Here is a 12,596-nt window from a genome sequence, read left to right on the forward strand (position 1 = left end):
CTCCGGGGAGGCCTGCGGCTTCGGCCAATCAGAGGACTCCGTTTCCCACATCTCTCCCCTCCCCCAGGCTCGGCCGCTCACTGCCTCCGCCCCCAAACACCTGCGCGCTCCGAGGCCGGAGCCGGGCACGACGGGAGCCAGAGAGGGTCAAAAGAGCTGCGCGCGGGCGCGCGCCACCACAAGGCCCGAGGGAGGGGGTCCGCGCCGGGCTCCGGGGCCGGCGTGTCCACGCGGGCGGGCCGCGGGGAGGGTCTGCATCGCCGGGCGGATGGACGAGGGCCGGCCTGGAGAGCACCGGCCCTGCCGGGTGGGGACCCTCCCCTAAGGGCCGGCGCCCCTGGGCGGCCAAGGCCAGGAAGGGGGGGCTGGCCGCGACCACCCTCCCCCCCTCAGCGCCAAGAGAAAGAGAAAGGCTTCACTGATCAAACAATCTTTTATTCAAAGACCACGGACAGCAAGATGGGGGGCGCCGGGCCGGGCCGGGGAGACCCTCTGGCCAGCCCCGTCCTGCCTTTGGGCAGCAGAGAATTCTCAAAAAGGAACCAACAAAAATAAAGCAGCCGAGGGTCTCCCGGGCCCCAGCTTTGCGCCTGGCTGGGGCGCACGGTGGGGGGCCTCTCCGGCTCCCCGCTAGGCTTCCAAGAGCTTCCCTAGAAACCGGAGATTGAGGATTTTGAGCTGCTCGTCCAGGTCCATCCGCACGATGCCGTCCTCCCCGTCGATACTCAGCAGGTCCCCCGTGGCCTCACGGTCCTCCCCTAGGATCACCTTCACCTGGAGAAGAGAAGGGGTCGGGTCCCACCTTGGTTTAGGTGCTAGAGGGACAGGGGCGCCCTTCTTTGGCAAGGAACCTCCCTTTAGCGCCTTCCTCTGCCCCTGGCTGCCCACCTCAGGGGACTGCCCTAAGACCCCCTCACCTTGTTGCTCTTGGTAGGAGTGATGGGCTCCAGGTGTTCACTGGAGATGCTGACCACCTTCTCGCTGTCTTTCAGATACACAGAACACATACCTCCCTGGGGGTGGGGATAACACATCCAAAAATCAGGTCCCTTCCAGGCCCTCCCCACAAGGCCCAACCTCCCTCCTCCTGAGCCACTTCACCAAGGCCCTTCTGCCCACGACCCCGGTACTTACTGTGACGCTTCGGATGACGCCCGTCTGACCAACCACTTGGCTGTCCAAGTAGGTGTCTCGCACTTTCACCTGGATGTCCGTGGTCACCCAGTCACTGGAATTCTGCTCGATACCTGAGCCTGGCGTATGAGGGTTGTAGCCACCGGGCGAAGGTGCCCCCGGGGTCATTGGACTATAGCCCACAGGACTAGGGCTAGGACTAGCCTAGAGGGAGAAAGCCAAGAAGGGGCCTTTAAGATAATGGGTGGGCATCCTCCAGTCATGTTCTTGGCCTGTCCATTCCACTCCAGCCCCTCCCCCTCCCAGGTCTCTGGAGGGTCAGCACCTGGTAAGCCATGGGCGAGGGGGTGGGGTGGTAGCTGGCAGGCGAGTGGGTATTCTGGTAGCCGGCAGGACTCGGTGCCACCTGGTGGTAACTCTGGGGACTGGGCTGGTAGGAGCCTTGTGGCGAGGGGGCTGCATAGGGGGAAAACTGGTCCGTGTTGTACCTGGGAAAACAAGGATGTACAGCTCACTTGGGGCAGGGAAAGAGAGGCCCGGGGCTAGGAGTTAGCTCTCTGCCCCCTTCCACCAGGTGCTTCAAACTCCAATAGAAAAGGAGCCCCAGACTGTCTGATGCCCCTGCCTTACAACCTCTAGAAAAGGGCCAGGAAGGGAAGGGGAGACACCTGAGGGGGCAGCCTGGTTGTCACTTACATGGCAGGAGTTCCAGGAGTCTGTGGGTTGTACTGGGCATTGACCTGTGGAGACGAAGGATCTGGATACCCTGGGGTTTGGGGATTCGGTGTCCCACCATAGGCCTGTGGGGATGGGGTGGGCTCATCATCAAAGGCATACTCATATTCTTCCTCTGCCCTGCAGGAGAGGAAAATAAAGGATGAATGGTAATTATGGTTGCCCCATAATTCACTGTCAATGGCCTTCCCTTTCAGACTCTTCCCCTGGCACTCCTCACCTGGATGGTGTGTTGGGGTTGTTGGGGTCCCAGGCACCACTTTGGGCTGGTGTACGGCTGCCATCGTGAAGGGGGGTCTGGGAACCATAATGTGGAGTGCGGCTGCCTGCATAGGAGGAGAGGGTCCATCAGATCCCTGGCTCCATTTGGCCTGCCCTCAACCCTTTGCCAGAGGTGATCCTGTCCCCACACAGACACCCGCTTTCCCAATTCCTCAGCCCTGAAGCCCAAGATGAGACTCACCATCATGCAGAGGGGTCTGTGAGCTGTACATGGGGGTACGGGAGCCCTGGACATACATGGGTGTCTGAGACCCATACATTGGGGTACGTCCATAGGCCGAAGTCATGCCCCCAGGACGCCTGGAGCCACTGTGGGTAAACATGAGAGGGCAGGATGAGAAGAGATGGGCAGTGGATGGACACAGAGTCCAGAGTCCAGGAAAATACAACACAGCCCCAGCCCCTCCTGCTTCTTCTCCCCTACTGACACGGTGGTGAGCCGCTGGCGATCCACAGAAATGGTCTGGCAGGTCGAGTGAAGCTCTACACGGGCCGTGGACTCAGTGGCGTCCTTCACTACCCCAATATAGCCTAGGTGAGGAAGGTATAGGAAGAGTTGGGGGCTGTCTACACTCTACATCTTCAAGAGCCCACCTCCTCTACCCACTCCCCACACCACCCAAGACTTACCTTTATAGGGACCCTGTGAGATACGCACAGTCTGCCCAATCAGGTCATTGTCTCTTCGGCCTCGGCCCCGGCTCATGCCACCAGCACCAGGACTCCCAAACCCTCCCCGTTGACCTAGAAAAACAGGAAGACAGGCGTGTGGGAGACCCACGTGAGCTCTCTCCCCAGCCCCCGCACCCCTAGACTGCTGGGTCTGGCTCCCCTGCTCACCTCCGGCGCTGGGGTGCATGGGGCTGCTAATTCGAGGGCTCATAGGTGCAAAGCCTCCCACAGTGAAGTTTGTGACATCTCGAGGCTAGGAGAGATAATGAGAAAGGTCGGAGGAATGAGAGAGGGTGCCAACCCCATCTTCCTCCCATCCCCAAAGCTCTGCACTTTAAAAGACCTCTGAAATGGGGGCTATTGCTATGACTCCTCAGAGAGGGTCTCTCTGGCCACCACCACCACCCCCCTCAGCCAGCCTGCCACCCGACCTACTTTGGAGCCCCCAGCCAACACCAAATGGCGGGTCTTGCAGACAAACATGCCGCCATTTTCCACCAGCTTCTTGCAGTGGAGAAATGCAAATCCTCGGAATAGATGCCTGATCTCTCCCTCTCTGCCCTAGGGAGAGAGAAAAGAGTGAATGACCCCTTCTTCTCGCCACTCCTCTCCCCCTCCCCTCAGAAGCACCCTAGCCCGTCCTCACCGAATGGGGGCCATCAATGACTTTCACAATGTCTTTGACGTGAATATTGTTCTGCTCAGAATCCAAGGCCACAGCAAAGCGATTGTCCTTCTTGCGAGTCACTGCCTGATGCCGAAGCGTAACTACCTTCCCATACATGTTCAGGACCTACCAGGGTCGGAGAACCAGAGTGAGCACCCAAGGAACACCCCAGGCATACCCCTTCTGCCTTCCCTCACTCACCTGGAAGGTCTCTCGCTCCAGACGAACAATAACTCCCACGGTCTGGGGGTCCAGCTGCACCAGCTCACCCCATTCGTGCTGGCCGCCCACATCCACCCCTGAGGCTGTCTCTGAGCACAGCTGCAGGTCCCTAGGAAGTACTTTTAGCTGTGCAGGAAGAGAAGATGAGAGATGAAGAGGAGAGATGGATGAAGAGGAGAGATGAAAAGAAGAGGAGGACCCCTGGCACAGCCCCTACCTCATGCATGGTCAGATCAGAGAAAAGGATCACAAAGTTTTCTTCCACACGCACGATGAGCCCTGTGTCACCCTCAAATCTCCCAGCAATCACTTTCACGTGGTCCCCCATCTTGAAGTATTTCCGCAGCTCCTGGGCCGGGAACTCCAGCATGTCCTAGGAGATTTGGCAAAAGGCCCATTAGGAGCCTAAGTTCTCTCCTTGGAAGCCCCCCCATCCCCCCCCCCCAGGAGACAGAAAGCCCACCTTGAGGTCCTCGTGCTTGGGCATAATGGTGATCTTGTTGCCATCCACACTCAGGATCTTGCCCTGAAGGTTGATCAGCTCACCTTCGCACACTTCCACATTGTCCCCAGGCTGGAAGTTGTGTTCCCGTTCTTTCCCTAGAGACAAGGTGAAGGGAATGAGAGGGAAGCAGGGAGGAACAGGGGTGCCCAGCACTCCTGAGGGTAGGGGGGTGGGGCTTGTACCTGTGCTCTCGGTCACCACCTCAAGGTCAATTCCCTCTGGCTGGTCCTCAAATTTTTCCAGCTCTGACAGTGTGGGCTTCACACCCTCTGTGATCTAAAGAGAAGAGAAACAAGATGGGGGGGACAGGTCATCAAGGAGCATGTACATGGGCAGCCACAGTTAAGAGGGGTCTGCCTCCCCCCAAAAAAGATGTGATCCCACAAATGCTCTTGAATCATTTTGGGGCAAAGGCAGTCTTTATTCCTCACAGCTCCCTCCCAGGGGAGAGAGGTGCAAAGAAAGAAAGTGCTGAGAAGTCCTTCCTTGACTTGGGCAAATGAATGGAGTGGGGGCAGGGGAAAAGGTACAAATTGGAGAGAAAAGTGAGGTTTTACAAAGGTGAGTGGGCCTCAGCAGTCTAGCTGTGGTTTAGAATATTCCAGGTGAAAGGTAAGATAGCACATTCAGACTGCCAGCTCCTGGGCAGCTTGCCAGCAGAGAGCACAATGTCTGGCATCCAAGAGGCGCTTACTAAGTGCTTGCTGGCCTAACCACGGATGCCAATCAGCAGGCTCTCAAGATAGAGCACATGGCCCTGGCAGCATCTCATGCCCTGAGAATGCCCAGGTTTGAGGGAGGAAGAACACTTCAATCAGGAAACACTCACCACTGCCGACATGGCAAAGCTCTTGAACAGGAAGCCTTTCCGGCTGTAGCGGTTCCCCTCAAAGATCAGGAAATCACCATCAGAGGCAACATCTCCTCCCAGGGAACTAAAGTGGACAGACGAGGAGAGGAGCGAAGTTTGAGGGGAGGCTCCCGAGCAGAACAGTCCCCACCAAGGCAGAGATGGGCCTCCACACTCGGGCCTCTCTTCTGCAGACCCCACCAAGCCTTCCCAGGCTCTGTCCAAGTAGACAGTCTCCCTATGTCAGCCTGGGGCTCTCTGCTCAACTCTCAGGGGATCTGGTCAAATCTCATCTCTCCCCCTTCCCTAAGCGGCCTCTACTGTATGTCCCACGGCACCCGGGGCGTGACCCCCTAAGGGGCAGGTGGGCAGTCTTGGACCAGCTGCCTCAGGAGGTAATGAGCACCCGTCCCAGCACTTCTTTAAGCAGGGCTGGATGCCTCCTTGGGAAGCAGGTTCCAGAGTAAGAGTTCTTAAATACTGAGACAAGGAAATCAGTTCCTCTTTAAAACTGTTGAGGGCTGGATTTTAAGGTTCCAAAATTATTCTACACATTTATAAACATGGCCGCCCCAGGCCACCCCAGAGTCCGAGCTACAAAACAGTGAAGAGCCCCCTGAGCCAGAGGAAATTCTCAGGCAGGTTTGGGTCATGACTGCCAGCCTCTGAAGTGATCTACACTGGATCACTGCCCTGAGGTGGGGGGGGGGGGGCACCTCAAACAGGTCCCAGAGGGGGAAGTTTACCGTATCTTTTCAGCATCAAACAATCGTTGTGGGGGTCTCTTGAACTTTTTCCTCTTGGCAAACCAGTCTTTCTGTGAGGATGCAGGAGAGAAGGGATGATGACTATCAATTCTGACTGGAGAGGAACCTTGGGCCTGACCCCGGTCACCCTCTCCTCAGCGGAACTCCTTACCAGGCTCATTCGGGCTTTGATGCGGTCATAGTCAATCCGAGGAATCATCTTGAGGGAGATGGTATTCTGGCTAGGCTCTACATAATCCACCTGGAGGGATGGGGGGGGAAGCGATCAATGCCAGGGCTTCCATCCCAGTCTCAGAAGCCCCAGAAAGTATCAAGCCCAGCATCCTCACTTTTGGACTTCTAGCCTCCAACACCTGAAAGTTCTGGGACTCTGGGCAAATAACCTCAGTGAGCCTCAGTTTTCCAATCTGTAAAATGTGCTAATGATTCCTGCAGTAGGCACATGAACCAAAGGAAGGATGTAAAGAGTTTCAAACTTGAAGTCAGTATTTACCCAAGTCCAAGAAAACAGTAGCATGGCTGGGCAGAAACTGCCTATCATCTAAGCATAGTGCCCCACACATACATGCACACACCAGCAGAACATAAAGTCACTGACTTTACACATCCAAAACCTGACACAGGGCCATCCACAAAGTGTTTACTGTCTTCTGATTGAAGCCCACACTGTCATGCACCCACCCAAGTTCAGGTAGAGCTCCCAGGAGAGCCCTCCCCAGTCTCAGCTACCTGGGCAATATCATCCTTGTAGATGCCCCTCTTGAGACGGACCCAGGACTTGGGTTTAAGATTGGTGACCTCCTTGACCACCTTGAGCACATCTGTCATTTCCTTGATGGGCACCATCTGCTGGTTCCAGTAGCCCAGGCGCAGGTTGCCCACCCCCTCAATGGCCTGTTTCACGTGGGTCTGCTTGTAGGCCTCCACATAGATGTAGCCCTTGACATGTTCTGGGGCCACCACGGACTTGATCTGCAATGGCTGCAGAGAGGAAACATGGCGGGCAGATGACTCCATCTCAGCTCAGGACCCCAGGAGGGAGCTGCTCTTGCCTGCCCAGGCCAGAGGACCTTCTCCAAGGGTCATCCCCTCACCCTCTCATCCTGTTGCTCCCCTCAACCCTTTACTACTTACTCAAGACCCCCTTCAGCCCTGACAGCTACAAAATCATCAGTTTAGCTAATCATCAGCACAGAGTGGACACTCAGAAAACTCACAACTGCCCTCTGTAAAGGGCATAGTCCTCTGAAAAGAAGCAAGATTTGAATAAACTGCCTCAGATACCTCACAGAAAGACAGGACAGCAGATCTACTGTCTGATGGGGACAGAGAAGGCATTCCCAGGCAGAAACATCTTCTCAATGTTCAGCAGGACATGTTCGAGACATTCCACTACAGAAATGACTCCTAGGCTCTCATGGGCCTTGTCCTTGGCATCACCCACCAAGGCCTGAGTGTTCACTCTCAGCCCTAACTTAGGAGAGTCAAAGGGGACTTTCTGTCAAGGAAGGGCCCTTACTCCTGCACCCCAATCCAGTTTCCCCTTCCATGAGGCAACATAAAGAAGGATGGACAGAACCAAAAGAACTGGCTCACTGACCACCTCATTCTCCATTACTGACCATCCCCTCCTTACACCTCCAGTCGTCCCCAGTAGCCTCCACTTACTGTGTCAGTGAACTGGTAGGCAATGAACTTTCTCATGAGGGCAATTGCTGTGGCTCGTTCCTCCCCAATCTGGGAAAGAAAGACAGTCCAGGGTAAGATGCGGTAGACAAATAAAAGCAAGCAGGGCTTCTCCCTAATCCCTGAATCCCCTAGTCCAAAAGACTCACCTTGCATTTCACAGTCCACAGATTGGGGTCCCTGAGAAAAGAGAGGGAAGAAAACATTCCTGGGCTCTCTCCCCAAAAGGGGGAGATAGCAAAGTTTGCTCTGCTACATCTGCAGCTCCTCTTTCCCACTTGACCAACTCCAAAAACATCCCTTTTTTTCACCCTTCCCAGAGCGGCCCACCACACCCAGAACTTTCAGTCATTGATCCATGGAAGGGTCCTTCTGAGTCCCAAGGTAGGCATCCCAAAGATCCCTATGACCAGCCCCCACCCTGGGCTAGACCCTCCAGGCTCCTCGGGCTGGCTTCTCTTTTACTTGCCTCTACCCAGGATCCCCAAGAATCCCTTTACAACATCCCTTCCCTCCAACTCGACCTACTTGACTCCAGGCAGCAGCTGCTGTTGAGTGATGTCATCTGAGAGTTCATCAGACCCTCCATATACACTATGAGGAGAGGAAAGAGGTCAAACTTGAACACTCTCCAAGTCCAGGTCCACCCCTGACCTCTGACCCCCAACCTGCAGTCTCAACATGCTTACGTTTCTCCTACAGATGACTTAGCGTATTTCTTCATGTAATACTCGCCAAGCTCCTCCTCTCTCTGATCCCTGTGTTGAACAAGATTGGGAGGAAGAAACAAGGGTTATAAATGAATTCACAGGGTTAGACTAGCTGGAAGGGGGGCTTGGCTACATTTGGCAGATAAGGAAGTTAGGGATTAGAGATATCATTTGGCCTGGGAATGGATAGCAGGAAATGAATCCTGACTACAAATTCTAACCTCTTTTTCTAATAGTGCCCCCCCGCCCCCCAGGACTCAAATTACCTCCAGAGATTTTGGAGGCGTCGAGCCCCAGAGCGGTCCTCATCCAGAACAACATTGTCAATGTTGGAAGCTGTAAGAAAGATGAAAAGCCAGTGTGACAGAAGCTCAGGACACTGGCAAACAGTGAGTGAGAGATGGGGGGAGATGGGGCACAACTACCTGCACCCCAAGCAAATGAATGCTGAGCTCAGCAGTGAGAATGAGAAGGGCAAAGGACAGAGACTCTGTTTGGGGAAAGGGGGTAATGAAAACCTGGATGATAATCCAGGCTAGAAATGTCTCCGCCCCTGCCTCAAGCCTAGCCGGCCCCAATCTCTAGCCAGTGGGTGTCTAGAGCAAACACCCATAGGCTAGCAAGCTGGACCATGGTTGTTAACACACAACCCTCAAAAAATACACAGAGAAAAAACCCAGTGACCTAAAAATCAAACAGCCTTTCCCCAGCACTGATGAGCCCCCACAAACTAGGACACAGAACTCTCCTCCCTCCCTTGCTACTAGGAGGCTGCACTATAGGGTGGGGGGGCAGCAAGAGGAAGGGGAAGGGTTGGGGGGTAAAACACCCCTGACTCTTACCTTCAATCTCTTCTACTCGGAGGAAGAGGAGGTGGTGGTGGTGGTGGTGGTGGTGGTGGTAGTGGTGGTGGTGGTAGTGGTGGTGGAGGTGGTGAGCAGACACAGTATGAGCCAAATTATATCAGCAAAATCAACCAAGGTGGGGTGGGATCAGGCCAGGGAAGGGACCAGGAATAATGGGTGAAGGAACATAGGAAGGACAAAATCAAAATTGAAGGCGAGGCACAGGGAAAGCCGAAATGTATGAATTGCACAGCACGAAAAAACAGGGGAAGGGGTACTGAGGGGAGGTAGCTTGGGGTGGGCCTAAGGGCACAGTCAGAAAAGAGAAACCCAGAGAGGCCAGGTATCCCAGCCCACCCCAACTCCCCAAAAGAAACCTCTCTAGGAGAAAAGGTTTGTGGGGAAGGGTCCCAGTACTCCCAAAGACCCCCAATATACCTACTCCCTAAGGCCCCCCATTCAAGTGCCTAAAAGAAAAAGCTACAAGAACCGTTCTCTCAGGCAGCAACAGAAAGAAGCCAGGTGACAGAGAAGGAGGAAGCAGACTGGAGGGGAGATAGGGCCATCCCCGTCCCCATGAAGACCCTATCTTAGAATCTCAGATATACTCGCCTTCCTGCTCCCTTCACCCCTTTCCCTTCCCTTCTTCCTCAATCCTGTTCATGAAAGTAGAGGCCAAATCATGATCACTCCATCCCATTCACCAGACCCAGCCCTTTGCTAAACCAAAGGACTCCCCAAATTCTCCAGACCAGACAGAACTGGGGGAACACAGGAGGCTTGGCCTCTTTTTGCCACTTACCCTTCTCTAGAATGTCCTCAGCTCCATCTTCCCACTGGTCTTCATCTTCATACTCATCATCCACATCTGAAAAGGCCCCAGAAGAAAGGAGACTGAAACTGGGATGTTGAAGTGCATAGCCCACCCACCAGACCCTCCTCTCTCCTATTAAGTCCAGTCCAATATGGGAGACAGGGTACAAGTCACAACAAGAGGGGCTTCCTCCTAACTCTGAATTCTCAGAATATGAGACTTCTGAGCCATTTTGGTGCTATGGATCTCTCAGGCAGTCTAGGGACACTCATATTCTTAATGTTAAACATACAAAATTACTAAGAAAACCAATTATGCCAAAAAATAATTATCAGACAGTTTTAATAACAAGTTTGTGGATCCCAGGCTAAGAACATCAACCTTAGAAAAAGGGGTAGGAAAAAGGCCCCAGAAAAAGCCAAGTTTGGGGGGGGTGTTCACCAACACATTTTCCCAAAATGATACTCCTAACTGCAAAATTCAACATTGTCCAGACTGCCTGGCAGCAATCCAAGAGACTAAGTCAATCATTTTTCTCCTGTGCAGGCCCACTCACCAGCTTCATCCAAGATGAAGCCCCCATGTCTTGGCTTTTTTGGTGGACGGTCATCATCTTCTTCTTCTTCTTCTTCATCATATTCCTCTTCTTCTTCCTCCTCTTCTTCTTCTTCAGGTTCTTCTTCCTTTTCACTGCCCGCCACACTCCGTCGCTCCTCCTCTACCTGCTGGATGGATGGAGGTGACAGTTGGGGAGCCAGAAGAAAAGCCATCCCCAGAAGCCCCCACTAAACGTATCCGTATTCCTCAGACCAATGTCAGTGAAGGTGGAGAGGTTCAAGAGTGAACAAACTAGCTGGGGTTCACAGAACCACAGAGTTGGAAGGCTCTTCAAAGAGCATCTGGGGGTGGCTAGGTGGTGCAGTGGATAGAGCAGCAGCCCTGGAGTCAGGAGGACCTGAGTTCAAAACTGACCTGATATTTAATAATAACTGCCTAGCTGTGTGGTCTTGGGCAAGCCACTTAACCCCAGTGCCTTGTAAAAAAAAAAAAACCAACTAAAAAAAGAGCATCTGGGCCAACCCCTTTATTTGACATATGAGGGGAGTGAGACCCAAAAGGGCAGTGACTAGGCCAAGGTCCCACTGTGAGGAAGGGCAGAGAGAGCCCTCAAGCCAAGGCCCTAGGAATGCCTCGAAGATCTACAGTCAGACTCCAACTGGTCTCCTCTACCAGCCACAAGGACAGACAATATTGGGAATGCTCAAATCTGAGGATTGGGCAATAGGGCTGCAGCCCAGGAAGGGAGATTTTCCAAGTTTCCCTTGGAACTTGGGAACCAAGGACCCGGATGAGCACAGCAGAGCCCCACGCAGCCAGCAGAGGGGGTCTGAGAGCTGGTTCTGAGGCGGTGCCCTGGGAAGAGGGCGAGGCCCCCCAGGGGCACCTGCCCAGCCCGGGACGCCCCCTCCCACACTGCTTCAGCACTCACCTCAACCTCCTCGGCCTCCTCACTGCTGTGCTCGCTGTCCTCCTCCTCCTCCTCCGAAAAGTTGCTGTCCTCACTGTCAGACATTTTCTAGGTCTTTAGGTCAGGCTAAAGAAGGGGAGATGGGGCTGGAGTCAAGGCCAAGGGCTCCCCCACTCCAGGCAGCAAAACAAAGGATTCCCCCAATGGCCCCATCTCCTTCACATCTCCCGCCCCATTCCTTTTCGTGCCAGCCGCCAGTCTCCCTCCTTTTCCGAGGGCCTCGAGTCCCTTCTCTCTCCCAACACAGAAAGGCCACAAACCATTTCCAGAGGGACCCCGGGTCCGAGCACTTCGGAAGCACCCAGGCGCCCCCCACTGCCTTCGGCCTCAGCGAGGGACAGACTTTTCAGGCCCCTATTAGAGGCTTCTGGACCGATTCTAGACCCCGAGAATCCCAAACTAAACAGTCTGAATCAGGAAAATTCGCCCCCAACCCGAGGAGGCAGGGGGAGGGGCAGGGAGGGCAGAAACATACAAATAAAGCGATTTCGGGGGAGGGGATGCTGAGAAGCCAGCCAATCAGCAGGGCCTGGGGAGGGGGCGCTCCGAGGCCCAGGGGATGGAAGCCGCTGCAAACAGCTGGAAGGCCACAGCGGGGAGGCCGGGGCCCCATCGGCACATTGGGGGGTGCTGGGGGGCGGGAGAGTGGGGGAGGGGATGGAAGGCGGGAGGGGGAGGGGGAGGGAGAGAACCCCCACCTCTCCCCCTCCCCCGCCACGTCCGCACGGGCGGCGCCGGCGCGGACCCCCCACAACACTGACACGACCCCACGTGCGCCCCCCGCCCCCGGGCCGCCCCGCCACACGCACACGCGCGGATCCGCTGGGCCCCGCGCCCCGGGCGGGTCGGCGTCGCCTCCTCTCGGGTCCCGCGGCTCCGGCCCCGGCCCCGGCCCCGGCGGACGCGACGTCAGACGAAGCGGCGGCGGCGGCGGCGGCGGCGGCGACGGCCGAGGCGACTGGGACGGCTTAGTCTCTCGAGAGTTCGCGAGAACCGGAACCGCGGCCGCCACCTTGGGAAAGGCGGCGAAGGAGCCCAACTTCCGGCCGGGCGGCGCCATCTTAGGAGAGGCAAAGGAACCGGATGTGACGCGGGAGAGAGGCGGGGAAAGACGGGGGAGGGAGGAGCGCCGCGGGGCCTTGGAGCCGGGTGGGCGGGGCTGTGACGTCACAGAGAGCC

The 12,596-nt window shown here is 55.5% G+C and overlaps 1 protein-coding gene across 7 annotated transcripts; it reads right to left on the reverse strand.

The window, feature by feature from the left end:
- Positions 1 to 414: 414 nt before the first annotated feature.
- SUPT5H (SPT5 homolog, DSIF elongation factor subunit) lies at positions 415 to 12,384 on the reverse strand. Of its 7 annotated transcripts, none has more exons than XM_074218966.1 (30): positions 12,227 to 12,384; positions 11,379 to 11,483; positions 10,446 to 10,611; positions 9,878 to 9,943; positions 9,073 to 9,084; positions 8,497 to 8,566; positions 8,210 to 8,278; positions 8,049 to 8,114; positions 7,670 to 7,700; positions 7,503 to 7,571; positions 6,564 to 6,815; positions 5,986 to 6,075; positions 5,814 to 5,884; positions 5,047 to 5,152; positions 4,400 to 4,493; positions 4,176 to 4,312; positions 3,930 to 4,085; positions 3,692 to 3,838; positions 3,470 to 3,616; positions 3,259 to 3,384; positions 2,992 to 3,076; positions 2,782 to 2,895; positions 2,580 to 2,682; positions 2,333 to 2,460; positions 2,090 to 2,195; positions 1,831 to 1,989; positions 1,460 to 1,622; positions 1,135 to 1,338; positions 918 to 1,013; positions 415 to 774 (listed from the first exon to the last, which is right to left on the reverse strand). In XM_074218966.1, exons 2-30 carry the CDS (start codon positions 11,460 to 11,462, stop codon positions 631 to 633), a joined length of 3,261 nt encoding a protein of 1,086 aa, XP_074075067.1. In that variant the 5' UTR covers positions 11,463 to 11,483; positions 12,227 to 12,384; the 3' UTR covers positions 415 to 630. The 7 variants fall into 7 exon arrangements, with proteins under 7 accessions (XP_074075067.1, XP_074075062.1, XP_074075064.1 ...); XM_074218961.1 differs by having other exon boundaries at positions 10,446 to 10,614; positions 12,227 to 12,383; XM_074218963.1 differs by lacking the exon at positions 12,227 to 12,384 and adding an exon at positions 11,893 to 12,056 and having other exon boundaries at positions 10,446 to 10,614.
- Between the last annotated feature and the right edge of the window lie 212 nt (positions 12,385 to 12,596).

This window comes from Macrotis lagotis, chromosome 1, assembly GCF_037893015.1.
Source record: "Macrotis lagotis isolate mMagLag1 chromosome 1, bilby.v1.9.chrom.fasta, whole genome shotgun sequence".
NCBI lineage: Eukaryota > Metazoa > Chordata > Mammalia > Peramelemorphia > Peramelidae > Macrotis > Macrotis lagotis.